A 12,069-nucleotide genomic window follows, 5' to 3' on the forward strand; every position below is an offset into this window, starting at 1 on the left:
TGCCCGGCCCAGCGGGGCAGGCCGTCCCGCTTGGGCTCAGCTGGTCGTGCCCCCGGCCCGCGTATTTCACGGCTGCAGGAAGTGAGCTCACAGCTCCGGCGCTCCGAAGGCGGGACGGGAACCCGCGGGCACCCAGCCCGGCCGCGCAAGAGGTCCGCGCGGCTATGGGACGGGGCACGCTGCTGTCTTGCCTGGGGCCGGCCTGCTGCTTGCTGCTGCTGCTGCTGGGGGACAACGGGGGGCTGGGGAGCAGTGGGAAGCAGCGGGGGCTGCTGGAGGAGCGCCAGAGCGCTGTGACGGAGGCGGCACCGTGGGGCAGAGCGAGGTATGAGGCGGTGAAGAAGCAGCTGGGAACCGTGGGAGCTCTCTCCAAGCAGTACTGGCAGTACCTGGCTTGCAAGGTGTGGCACGAGGGCTGCGGGAAGGAGGAAAGAACCAGCCCCGGCCCAGGTAAGCTCCTAATTCTCTTGTGCCTGGGGAGCAGTGGTGGGGTCTGCACCCCCAGCACCCACGAGCTCTGTGGGAAGGGACTCCCCATTGCTCAGCATGCGTTGTGCTGGGGAGGGAAGTCTGCTCATGCTCACCCGGGCTCTGTCTCCGGTGCACCTGTCTGCCATGGAGCTAGCTGCAGCTCGTTATCATTCTCCCCATCTGCTTCCTTGCACCTCGGCAGGGTGGCAGTTAACTTGGGAACACCTGGGTGCCTGTGCACAGTGCGAGAATGAGGCTTGTCTCTGCTCTGACATTTGCAGGCTGGAGCTTGCCTCTGGTGGGCCAGGATTACCTGGAGATCCTCTCTGCTTGGTACTGCAGTTTTGGCAAGTGCTGCAAGACAGGAGACTGCCAGATCATCAACAACGTCACGGGTGGGTGCTGCTGTTTCCTTTGTTGTTGTCATTTTAAAAAGCCCATTTTAGCAAGTGATGCATGTAAAAGGCATTTCTGGGGGGAGGAGGGACTGAGCCAAGTCCTGCTTCTTGTCACTCATTTGCAGTCCTTGGACTGCAAGAAAGCATGCTCTGTGCAGTGCAGTGCTGTGGTTTGCACCAGCCCTGCCTTCATCTGGCATTCCATGTGCACAGGGATCTGTCTGGCCCCGGGACAGGAAAGTGTCCCTGGACCTGTGTGCAAGCCCCATGCAGGTGTCACTCATTTGCTACCCTTGAAACTTCTGCTCTCTGTACAGGCTGCTGGGGGTACATGGACATGGTGTACAGGAAATGCTACAGAAAGGACTGGGGCTTCAGAGCCCTGTGTAGTCATCAGATGCTTTCTCCAATTTCCAAAGGAAAAAAGGAGTCAGCAGAAGATCTGTGTCTTTTTGCAGTCAGTGGCAGATATGAGCAGGGCACAGGGTTTGCGAGCATCCTGCCATGTTAACCCTGCACCACTAATGTCAGCTCAATGCTCCTCTTGGATATGAGTCCCATCAGCAGGGCTGTGTGGGCTTGCTGCTGCGCAATGTCTTCTCATATTCCCAGCAGCGGCAACTGGGTTTCTAGGTAAAGGCTGAGCTTTTGCTGTATTTCCTTCAGGGCTCGAACTGGACCTCCATGAGCATCTCCACGGGCAGCACTTGGCCAAAGAAATTGTCATACGGGCGGTGCGAGGGTTCCTGCAGAGCCCGCAGCCTCAGAAGGCTCTGGTCCTCTCCTTCCATGGCTGGTCTGGCACAGGCAAGAACTTTGTGGCCCGCATGGTGGCTGCTCACCTGTACAGGGACGGGCTGAAGAGTGAATGTGTCAGGGTGTTCATTGCGCTCTTCCACTTCCCCCACCACAAGTACGTGGACTCCTACAAGGTGAGAGCTGGTGGTGTCTTGGTGTACTGGGTCTAGCTGGAATGGAGTTGCTTTTTTCTTTTTTTTTTTGTACCAGCTGCACTGTGTTGTGTTTTAGGTCTGTGGGTGAAGCAGAGCTAGTAACACTGCTGTTCTAGCTGTTACTGATCTGAGTGTGGGCACTGCTTCAAGGTTTTCTGTTTTTCCCGCTCTGCCCCTCAGCTAGTAGGTTGGGGGTGCACAGGAAACTGGGAAAGGGTACAAAAGGGACAGCTCACCAAAGGGATGTCCCGTATACCATTATGCTCAGCAGCAAAAGCTGAGGGGAGGGAGTCTGGGGTAGGCCCAGTCTCTATGCTGTCTCCTGTTGTTGGCACCTCACTCCTGCCCACTGTTCTGCAGGTTCAGCTGGAGAAGCAGATAAGTGAGACTGTGCAGCTCTGCAAGCAGTCACTGTTCATCTTTGATGAGGCAGAGAAGCTTCATTTTGGCCTCCTGGAAGTCATCAAGCCCTTCATGGCTCGCTCTGACAAGGGCCGGCAAGATAACCGGAGATCCATCTTCCTCTTCCTCAGGTAACTTCCAAAGACGTGGGGAGGCACAAAGCTCCTGAAAGTGTGTGATATAACTTGGAATGCAGAGTTGGGGGAGGAGATGCCCAGCTCTTCCAAGGGTGGTTGCCTCCATGGCCAGCTTTCCTTGTTGCTGCTGAGGAGCTGAGGCCTAGCTGAGCTGGTGCCTGGGCACCAGTGAGGTTCAGAGATAGTGTGGTGTCATCCTGCACCTTTTATGACCGAGCAGGGAGATCCTGCACTGCAGGGAGCATGGCCAGGACTGCAGGTCCTTATGGGATGTGGCTGTGCCATGTGGACAGGTCCCACTTTTCCACCTGGTACGTGGGGAAACAGTTCCTCCCTCTGTCTGAAAGGGAAGTTGTACCTCCACCTCACGCCATCCAGGCGAGCGTGCTGACCTCCAAGCTCAGCGGTTCCCTAGGGAAGCTTCTCTGCTCGTAGAAGACCTGACTCTGGACCTGGTGCTACAGGGCTGACCTGATGTGTCCTGTCCACTCTGGGCAGAGTAGGCGTGCTGCCAGTTGTGCGGTGGTGCCTTGGTCCACCTACCTGGCATGCTGCACAACCCTATGCCCACGTCAGCCCCTTTGTGTCATCAAGCAGAGAGAGCAGGGCGTCATGAACTGCAGCGGTGTGCAATCAGTCCTGGGGGGGGTTTCATCATGTCTGGTGGCAGTGTGACACAGACCTGTTGTTGAAGGGCTGGCTCTGGCCCAGCCTTGTCTGGAGGAGGCCTGGATTTGCAGCTGTGGCTGGGCTTGAGTAAATGGCCACTGCTCAGCCGAAGGGATTAGGATGGGTATGAGCTGTGCTGGCAAGGTGGCAAAGGGAGGTGGTGATGGCTTCTTCATTTTACCTTCCCACCATCTGTGGAATGTGTCTGTAGTCTCTGACGCACGAGGAAAGATAGGTATGAGACCCAAGTCCCCCACATAGAATTACAAAATCATTAGAGTTGGAAGGGACCTTTAAAGGTCATCTGGCCCAACTCCCTCGCAGTGAACAGATATGCCTACAGGTAAATCAGGTGCTCAGAGCCTCATCCATCCTGACCTTGGGTGTCTCCAAGGACAAGGCTTCCTCCCCATCTCTGGGCAACCGCAGCTGGTTCCCAGCAACACCAGCTCCCTGGTGGGAGGGTGCTGAGACCAGGGGCTGCCTTCTGAGGTGTGGGGGCTGTCCTGGGAGCCTCGGTGGCTGCCTGGACCCTGCATCCCCCACCAGGCAAGGTTCCTGTCCTGGACCCTTTTCTTCTCATGGAGCTCCTGCCATGTTCTGTGGCCTCTGGCGTGGACTTGGCAGTGGCTTACTGAGGGTTTGCTTGGAGCCAAGTGTCACCTGAGGGGTCAGTGGCTTCCCAGACAGGGCAGGGTACTGGTAGAAACAGAGGTTCCATTGGCTCCTGGCCCCATGTAGAAGAGCAAGCAGCTGCCCCAGGCCTGGGTTGGCAAGATGGAAGATGCTGTACAGATTCCTTCAGAACACCATTCATCTGGGCGATTGTTTCAGGTGCTGACTGGGCACAGTGGTTGCTTTGTTGTAAACAGAACTGCTGAGCTCTGCCTATAGAGGAGGCTGCTGGCAGCTCTGAGCAATTTGAGCCTGGCAGCATGGTGGAGTGACTTCTCTTCTGTCTGCAGCAATATTGGTGGCAGTGCCATCAATGAGGTCACCCTGGACTTCTGGAGAGCTGGACGGGCACGAGAGGAGATTCCCATGGAGCTCCTGGAGCAACAGCTGCGGCTGGAGATGCTGCAGCTTGCAGGTAGGAGCCGGGCCGCTGTAGCAGGCAGCCTACCCAGTCGCAAACCTGCCCCTGAGCACCAGGCTGGGACTTTTTTATGAGCTTTGTGCTGCAGGAACATCTGGAAGAGTGTTGATATACCCTTCCCTTCTTCCACATAGCTCAGCCTAGTGAGCATGGCAGCAAGGCACATCGGAAGAGGAGCTAAGCCAATTTTGCTCCCTTTCAGCCCCAGAGCTGCCAGCTCTCAGGTGGCTGAAGTTTGCTTTGTCTTGCTTTTTGCTGCAGAGAATGGTTTTGCCCGCAGCCATCTCCTTGAAGAGAACCTGGTTGATTTCTTTGTGCCATTCCTACCTCTGGAGTACCACCACGTGAAGCTCTGCGCGCGGGATGCGTTCCTGGCCCGTGGACTTCCCTACACAGAGGCAGCCCTTGATGAGGTTGCCAGGATGATGGTGTTTGTCCCCAAGGAGGAGAAGCTTTTCTCTGCACAAGGCTGTAAATCTGTATCACAGCGCATTAATTACTTCCTTCCTTGAACACCAGGTGGGACTACATCGCTGGTGAAGCTGATTCCATACACCAGGAGCTGCTCTCCTTGCACAAGGTCAGGCAAGCAGATCACCCCTGCACAGGGGCAGGAACTGAACTCCATATTACTCTGAGGGCTGCTCACAGGGAAGGAAGTGCAGTTGGAGTGCCAGCAGGCTGAGCTCGGCTGGGTTTTTAAGTCCACGTGGTGTTTCTCACTCCCTCCTCCTACCCTGAAGCAGTGGTTTGGTTGTGCTGATAGATGCTTAGTCTCGTGTGAGTGGGGTATTGCCAGTTTGTTGCCAGTAAGCAAAGGCCCAGGCCAGACTGATCCAGCACAAGCCACGGCCTCATCCCTGTCCACAGCTTCCTCAGTCACATACAGAAAATGACTGCTTCATCTCCACTGGAGATTTTAAACCTATAGCCTTTTCCTTTGGAGTGACCTTCTCTCCCCTCTCTTGGTCTTTGTTCCATGGAAGCAGCTGTGGGATGAGGTGAGCTCCTGCTGGAATCATTTCCCTGAGCCGTTTGGTGAAGAGCATGTTTGCTGCATTGCAGGAACTGGTTTGGGGAGAGACAGACACGGGCAAAGGGCAGATGAGGAGGACAGTGGGTGAAAGAACAGGTTGCAGTTGAATTCTGGTTTTCAGAGCTGGAATAAGATAGTTTTCCCCCCCCCCAGTATGTTGCATGCTGTGGGGTTTTGGCTGGTATCAGCATTACTACACCAAGGGGCTGTTTGCTGTCTGGGTACTTGCCAGGTGATAAGAATGGACCAAAATATTTCAACAGTGATAGAAGAATCACTTTGTGACCTCGAGGTCAAAACTCCCTTCCAACACAGCTGCTGCACGGTGAGGTGAATCAGCAGCTGCCAAGGACGGCTCAGCTACCTCATGTGCGGACCTTTGGTCTATTTTAAGCTTGGAACCTCTCAGCAGTGCCAGTGATGAGCAGCACAACTCCAGGGACAGGCTGAGCACTGCTCTGCAGCCTCTGAGGTCGCCGATCTAATGAGGCTGTGTGGTCCAAGGCAGGGAGCAGTGAGCCAGGGAGCTGCTTGTCTTCCTTCTCTCTGTACAAAGTTAGCTTCAGCCTGGCTGCTGACTCAAGGCTGGACCTAAGTGCTAGGTCTACTTTTATCAGGCATTGCTCAGAGTTGGTTGATGGGTGGTCATTTCATCACACACATCAGTCCTGGGAACAGCAGAGGTGCCTGAGGGAAAGCAGCTCTTCAGTGAGGATGCAGCCCTGCAGAACAGCACAGTTCAGGCTCTGCTTTACAACCAGCTGATCTGCTTGGTCACTTGTGTAAGCCAGCGTGAGGTCAGCAAAGTTTTGGTTTTTTGAGTTAACTGGCTTTGGGTACAGTACAGTGCAGGTTAAAACATGCTTTAGATAAATAAAGCAATGTCTAGGCAAGGTGGGTTTTTTTTGCCAATAAAATATTGCAACCTTTATTTAAAACAAAATGCAAATTGGCAAAACTTTGTGGAACGACAGGCAAAGAGGCCCTTCTGAGGGCCTTATTTACATCAAGTTTAACACTGTTCGCAGTTCACAGTCAGACGATAGTGAGAGAATTAAATTAGAAAAACAACCAAAATATATTACAATAACAATTAAAAACAAAACAGTTGACAACACTGTAGAGTGATTGGTGATTAATGCGTTTGATTTTAATCCATTCCTGCCCTCTGTGAGTTCAGTACTGATGCCCACAGCATGCCATGCTGAGCGGGCTCTACACCCTCGTGCACAGCAGCCATGCTGGGAAGATGACCTCCTTTGGTACGGGTATATCTCACTCTGCAGGTACTGCAGATACGTCCCAGAAGCTGTCACTTCCTACCACCAGGGAACAGGCTGAGGGTTTGTTCTAAGCTCCGGGCCTGAGAGTACCCCAGGGCCCACGGGCCACTTACACCAGCTGCTCCCTGCTGACACTGGGCCAGTGGTGCTCAGGAGAAGCCTCTTCTGTGAGGATAAGGAACAGAGAGAACAGCCCCGTGTTCTGCATCAGGAGTGCTGCTCTGTTTAGCTCTGCTCTCCCAGCTGTTTGATGCAGTCCTAAAACCAAAGCTTTTAATTCAGTCCTGCCAGCACTGGTGAGAAGAACAGCCAGTTGTGTGCTGCCAACCCAGCCAGCCAAGTGCACTGCGCCCAGGGTTAAGAAGGGCATACAGTGCAGAAAGCTGCACCTGCGGGTCGGCTGCTCCCCTGGGAGCTAGGGAGAGAAATTCCCCCCACTGCCTTGCTCTGGGCTCTGAGCTTGCCATCACCAGGTCCCTACGGTTTGCCACCCCTGCTGCAAAGATGACTGCCTTCAATTCTAGGCCATAGTAGTGCAAGTTGGAAAGCCCAGCTGCATTTGCATCTTTACCACACGAGGCCTTCTCACAGCAGTGAAGAAAGGAAACACAAGAGGAGGTTGTCTTATCCACAAAGGCTGGAGCAAGAGATGCTCTTCACTGGAAGAAGTAACGGGGCTTTGCCATCCATACAGTACTTGACACAGACTGTGTGCAAAGCTGAAAGCAGAGAAGCTGCTACGGTTGAGACCTTTAAGGCTGAACAGAAAGGCAAATCTAGCAGAGGGAAAGGACGTGTAATGGTGGGAGAGAAGCTGCCCCAGCCGTTTGTGATCCTGGGAGAGCAGGTGAATTCTGCTTCTTCTAACTGCCCACAGCTGTGTCCCTGCCAGCTACCTCTGGGGGGGAGGAAAAACAGGCGGCACTCAAAGAAAGCAGACATGGGGAGGGTAGCCAGCCCTTTGCAGGGGCACAGTTTGTTTCTTAAGCAGGGTATGAAAGAGTGGAAAGGGGTGTGTTCTATTAATTAAAAATTCCAGGAACTGTTTGCTATTCTATCACTTTTGCAGGAGCTTTTCTGGAAGACCTACATTCAGGAAAAAATAAATTTTAAAAAGCTTCTTTTAAAATACTCAGCAGAACTGGAATAACACTTTTAAAACGTTCTGGTTAAAATACCTTTCCCCTGAGAATAACCACTTCAGTTCCAGTCGGCTTTTACTGGGCTGAAAAGCAGTACAGTGATGAAACCACACGATTGTCTGCAGGGCAAACAGGACCAGCCTTTCTGACACCAAGAAAGCTCTCATACCCTTGCACTCCTCCTGATTGTTAAGAAGGCAACATGAAGCAACGCCTTAAGATTTTTTCCCTTTACAGGTCAGCTTTCCAAAGGCAGCTAATTTGGTGTGCAGTGATGCACACGTTCAATAGAGATGACTGAAGCAGATAAGGTAAACCACAAAAGCCCTCGGTAAAGTCTACAAGATAACTGTTAGGTGCTCTGCCTCCCTGCTGAATAACTGCCCCAGGGACCTGCAGCTGAAGTGCAAGACCCAGAGTAGATCCAGGACAAGCTGGAAATCTCGCAGAATGAGACAGCAGGCTCTTCCAGGTGGGCTTGGTGCCACAAGGTAAGGATGACTAACCCACAAAGGGATCAGCTTGCCGACTTGTAGGAACGATTCATTCACCTTAATACCTACTGAATGGGGTGGAAGGATTGTTTGGTTTTTTTCATTATCTCACCCACTTTGACAGTGAAGCACACGTGGTCCATTTCACCTCGCATACTGCTCCACTGGTGCACATTCATGCAGCGTGACACACAACTTTATCTACCACAGACTAGTCAATAATATGAGGATTCTCAGACACGGGCACATTACTAAGAATGGTTCAGGCCACACCTCACCGTGCTCCATGGAAACAACAGTGGCATGAGCCAAGAGGTCCAGCCTGCTTCTGAGCACCAACAGGGCAATGCTTGGAGGCAGACAAGGAATGCCTGAGTGCCAACCATCTGAATTCACACCTGTGCTCCAGCTCAACTCCAAATGCTCAACCTAAAAGCAGCACAGTCACGCTTTAAAAACAAGTTAAAAAAGCAGTTTAGAAAAAAAAAAAAAAAAAGATTTAAGGTGCAAAGCAAGCCAGATCCTCTGTCATCACAAATAGTGTGAAGTGAGCAGCAGCATGCAGGGTAACGGGTATTTGGATGCAGGTATCAGGCCTGTTTGCTTCTTCTCTCTAACCAACAAGTAGTTGAGGTCTCTGTACTTGCCAGTCCTTTAACTCTCAGGGAGCTGTGCACATGCACAGAACACCAGCTTTCTGAGGCCACAACAGTCAACCAACAGCACCAGGACGGAAGGAGACCAGCCACATGACTGCCTGCCTTCTGGGATTGTCAGCAGACCAGCAGAGGCCATACTACAGTGGGAGCTCTCCAAGAAGCCCTAACGCTTCTGTCACGTTTTGGGCAGAATGCAGATTACACAGCAGAAGATTCTGGTCCAGTTGTCAAAATACATAAACTAAAAATAGAGGGCTGTGACTCACGTGTTGACATACCTAGTCACCTTCACGCTCCCAGATAGTGGAAGCCTGCAAGGCTGGTAAGCAACAAATCCCAGAAAGTGCTGTGATGTGGTTGTGCTGTGTCAGGAGGAGGGAGCGGTGCGGGGAGACCTGCAGGCAGGCCAGGCTGTTCTCCTGGCTCCAGCACTGCCTGCTGATTGCAGCCAGGGGCTGCTGGTGGCAGAGGTTCTGCCTTGCCTCCCCCGGGCCTCAAGGTGCTGAAACTGAACTGGGGAGTCAACCTGGTAACAGGAGTTAAAAACAACCTAGAGCTTTAGAAAAAAAACAAAAAACACCCCACCCCATCCCATTAACACTGGCAAGTTGTGTAAGAGCCCCAAACTACTCACAACAACCAATGACCATCAAGCAGCACTCATGCTAGACCACTAGAAATAGGAATCAACTGTGTGAAGGCAGTATGGTGGGAAGGGGGTAATTCCAGTGGTAAGTCTGCCCAGCATTCCTGATGCCTCAGCTACAATGAAGACGAGAACATGTGGAAGATGAGGTGGACAGGAGGGAAAAGGGATAATTTCATATATTAACTAACTTTGCAGTTCTCATTACAGCAGCAACAGCACTGTGGAAGTAAGCCACTGAGGCTAGTGCATCCACCTCCAGCAGCTCTGAATACTGTCAGTGCATTAGACCTGCCCCCAGCTGCACACAGCCTGCTCCTTCAGAGCTGCCCAGCCAGGACTGCTCAGCAGCTGGTACCAGCAGAGCCCCGGGGCCCTTCCTCGCCTTGTCAGGAGCCCAAAAGCGTGTGTTAGTGCTGATGGGGTGCGTCTGTACAGCCAAGGGGCTGGCAGCCACTCCAGTACTCCGGCTGCCAGACCGTCCTTCCCAGAGCGAGAACCTGCCATCGATTCTCCTGCCTGTCAAAGGGAGGAGCAAGGATCTTCCTTGCCTCGCCAAACCGAGCAGATCAGACTGGCAAGGTAGGGACAAATACTTGATGTTCTGCCCCTTACAGCTTGAATCTACCCTCTCCATCCCCATTTTCTGAGATGAACTTGTAAACGTGAGAACTCAGTGATCTGAGGTACTTCACATACTCAAGTATCAGTCTTTCCTTTTGAAAGCATCAGTACAGAAAAGAGTCCCCCCCACCCCACGTGTATTTCTCTTACCCAGATTGACAGTAGCTACCTTTGCACCACATCGCTGATTTCTTGGACGCACGACAATAAGTTATTAAGGACGGGGTTTGCCCCAGGGATGCTAGCAGCTGTTGAGGACACCTGCAGTTCCTGCAGGCTGAGTTCCAGTTTGCTCACGGCTTCCCGGAAGGCAAATTTGTTGCGTGTATGCGGAATGCAGTCCACGTAGCCTGAGCAGTAATCCAACAGCTGATGCCCTGTGTCCACCAGCTGGCTGTTTGGCGTTGGCTCAGCGATGGCACTCGAGAGAAGATCGGCGCACTCCAGCAATGCTTCCTTGCTGATTTTATCTGCTGGGATTTTCTCAGTTGCCTGTTTGGTCTTTCTTAACGCTATCTTTGCGCCAGCTGTGCCATTGGCCATTTTCACTGGGGAGGTGGAAGACGACGACAGAGGCACTTGAGGTGGAGGCATCATGGGCCTCCCGGATTTCCCACCGACAGGTGCTGCTGCTGCCTTCTTACTCCCTTCGACTGACTCCAGCCCGTGCTGCGCTCCCGCCGCGTTGCTGAGCTCTTCTGCTGCATCCGAGCAGGCGGCTGGCTGCTGTAGGAGCCTCATCACTGGTGGTGGAGGTGGAGCACACTTTGGTTTTACCCGTCTGGGCCGGTCCCTGTCGCCGGAAGAAGTGACCTGATGCTCAGATAAGAGCTTAAATTTATTACCCTGAGAGTCTGTGCCAATGAGCTGCACATCTGCTGGAGTGTGTTTTAGAGTGGGTGAGATTAGGACTGGCACTTTGTGGTTGTGAGTGGTTGGAAGTATTGCTGCAGCCTTTACTGGAGAGGACCACCCTGGTCTCTCGCCATCCTCGAGGGCCCCTTGCCGAGGGCTGCTGTTCTTTTCTTTGCTTTTAGGAGTTGCTGCTAGCCCTGGCATCTCCTTTTCCTCTGAACTGGAGGGGGTTCGGAAAGGGAGAGCTGTGGCACCCCTTGGCAAGAGTTTTGCTTTTGGTCTTTCTCTGGTCAAAGCAGAACCTTCTTCAAACCTTTTGGGCAGCAGGTCATTTGCCCTCCCTGTGTTCTCATCAGGCTGAGAGGAGGTGGACACTGTCCGTTCCAGCTGGATTTTTGACCTCTGGGAATTCCTGGGAAGGGTCATTGCCATTCTATCCTGCTCTGGAAGCCCTGAGGACATGGAAGATGTAGAGTTCGACCTCGGAAAAGGCTTTGATGCTTCTTCATTGCCAGCGGGCTTTCCTGGTCGTAGACCCAGTGTCTTTTTAATCAGGCGTGGTGTAAAGAAACCTGTGATGCCAGACCACCCCCCACCAGTGCTCACACCCCCACCGCTGCTGGTACCAGTGCCATCGTCATTGTAGAAGGTCCTCTGCACAAAGCCCCCACCATAGCACTTGGGTGGTGCCAGGTTTGCGTCCTGCTGTGTGGGAGCAAAAGCGAACCCATCCACGTGCTGCAAGGAAGCAACAGATGAGAAGTTACCCGTTAACTCGTATTTCTTGTGGGGCTGATTCTCCATCTCCCGGAAGGAGCTACTGCGCTTGGGAGGTGTGGGAGCATTCCTCTTCTTCATGAAGGAGCTGAAGAAGCCGCCTTTTCTGTCCCTGGTGAAAGTGGTCTCTTTGGCATCCTCCAGCAGGCTGCTGGGTGACTTGTCCCTCTGCTTGTGGGGCAGTGCAGGAGACCCACTTGTTGGCTGCGTGCTTCTGATTAAACCTAGGAAGAAACAAGAATGAATCTACAAAATCCATTTCCATTTCCACCTCCCTATCCTCCAGAGGGCTGTAAGGGCCCAACATTTCAGTTACACAGGATCTGCAGAGAAAGACTGAGAAAGGAAGCTGGCATTTCTATTTTTGAGCTTTTGATTTAAAAACATTGTGCATGTGTGACCTGTCGGTTGTCTCGGGAGGCAATTT

At 52.7% G+C, this 12,069-nt stretch overlaps 2 protein-coding genes across 4 annotated transcripts in view; one reads left to right on the forward strand and one right to left on the reverse strand.

Moving 5' to 3' along the window:
• The first annotated feature begins 163 nt into the window (after positions 1-163).
• On the forward strand, positions 164-7,576 carry TOR3A (torsin family 3 member A). Its single transcript, XM_042873959.1, has 6 exons — positions 164-450; positions 753-866; positions 1,536-1,801; positions 2,183-2,355; positions 3,996-4,120; positions 4,388-7,576. Exons 1-6 carry the CDS (start codon positions 165-167, stop codon positions 4,636-4,638), a joined length of 1,215 nt encoding a protein of 404 aa, XP_042729893.1. The 5' UTR covers position 164; the 3' UTR covers positions 4,639-7,576.
• A 1,887-nt stretch (positions 7,577-9,463) lies between these two features.
• The window catches only part of ABL2 (ABL proto-oncogene 2, non-receptor tyrosine kinase), a 33,577-nt gene continuing 30,971 nt past the window's right edge, over positions 9,464-12,069 (reverse strand). For all 3 annotated transcript variants that reach the window (XM_042873955.1, XM_042873957.1, XM_042873956.1), the window contains exon 11: positions 9,464-11,866. In XM_042873955.1, coding sequence (XP_042729889.1) covers positions 10,176-11,866 — 1,691 coding nt within the window. In that variant the 3' untranslated portion in view covers positions 9,464-10,175. The remainder of the gene's footprint in view (positions 11,867-12,069) is intronic.

This window comes from Lagopus leucura, unplaced genomic scaffold (genome assembly GCF_019238085.1).
Source record: "Lagopus leucura isolate 7727_CA_CO unplaced genomic scaffold, USGS_WTPT01 Super-Scaffold_100009, whole genome shotgun sequence".
In the NCBI taxonomy this organism is placed as follows: Eukaryota; Metazoa; Chordata; class Aves; order Galliformes; family Phasianidae; genus Lagopus; species Lagopus leucura.

Bases quoted from the DNA above. Each gene is read 5' to 3' on its own strand.
- TOR3A (XM_042873959.1), top strand. From the start codon at position 165: ATGGGACGGGGCACGCTGCTGTCTTGCCTGGGGCCGGCCTGCTGCTTG. The intron at 1,802-2,182 runs GTGAGAGCTGGT...ACTGTTCTGCAG, and splicing joins AGTACGTGGACTCCTACAAG to GTTCAGCTGGAGAAGCAGAT. The intron at 2,356-3,995 runs GTAACTTCCAAA...TTCTGTCTGCAG, and splicing joins TCCATCTTCCTCTTCCTCAG to CAATATTGGTGGCAGTGCCA.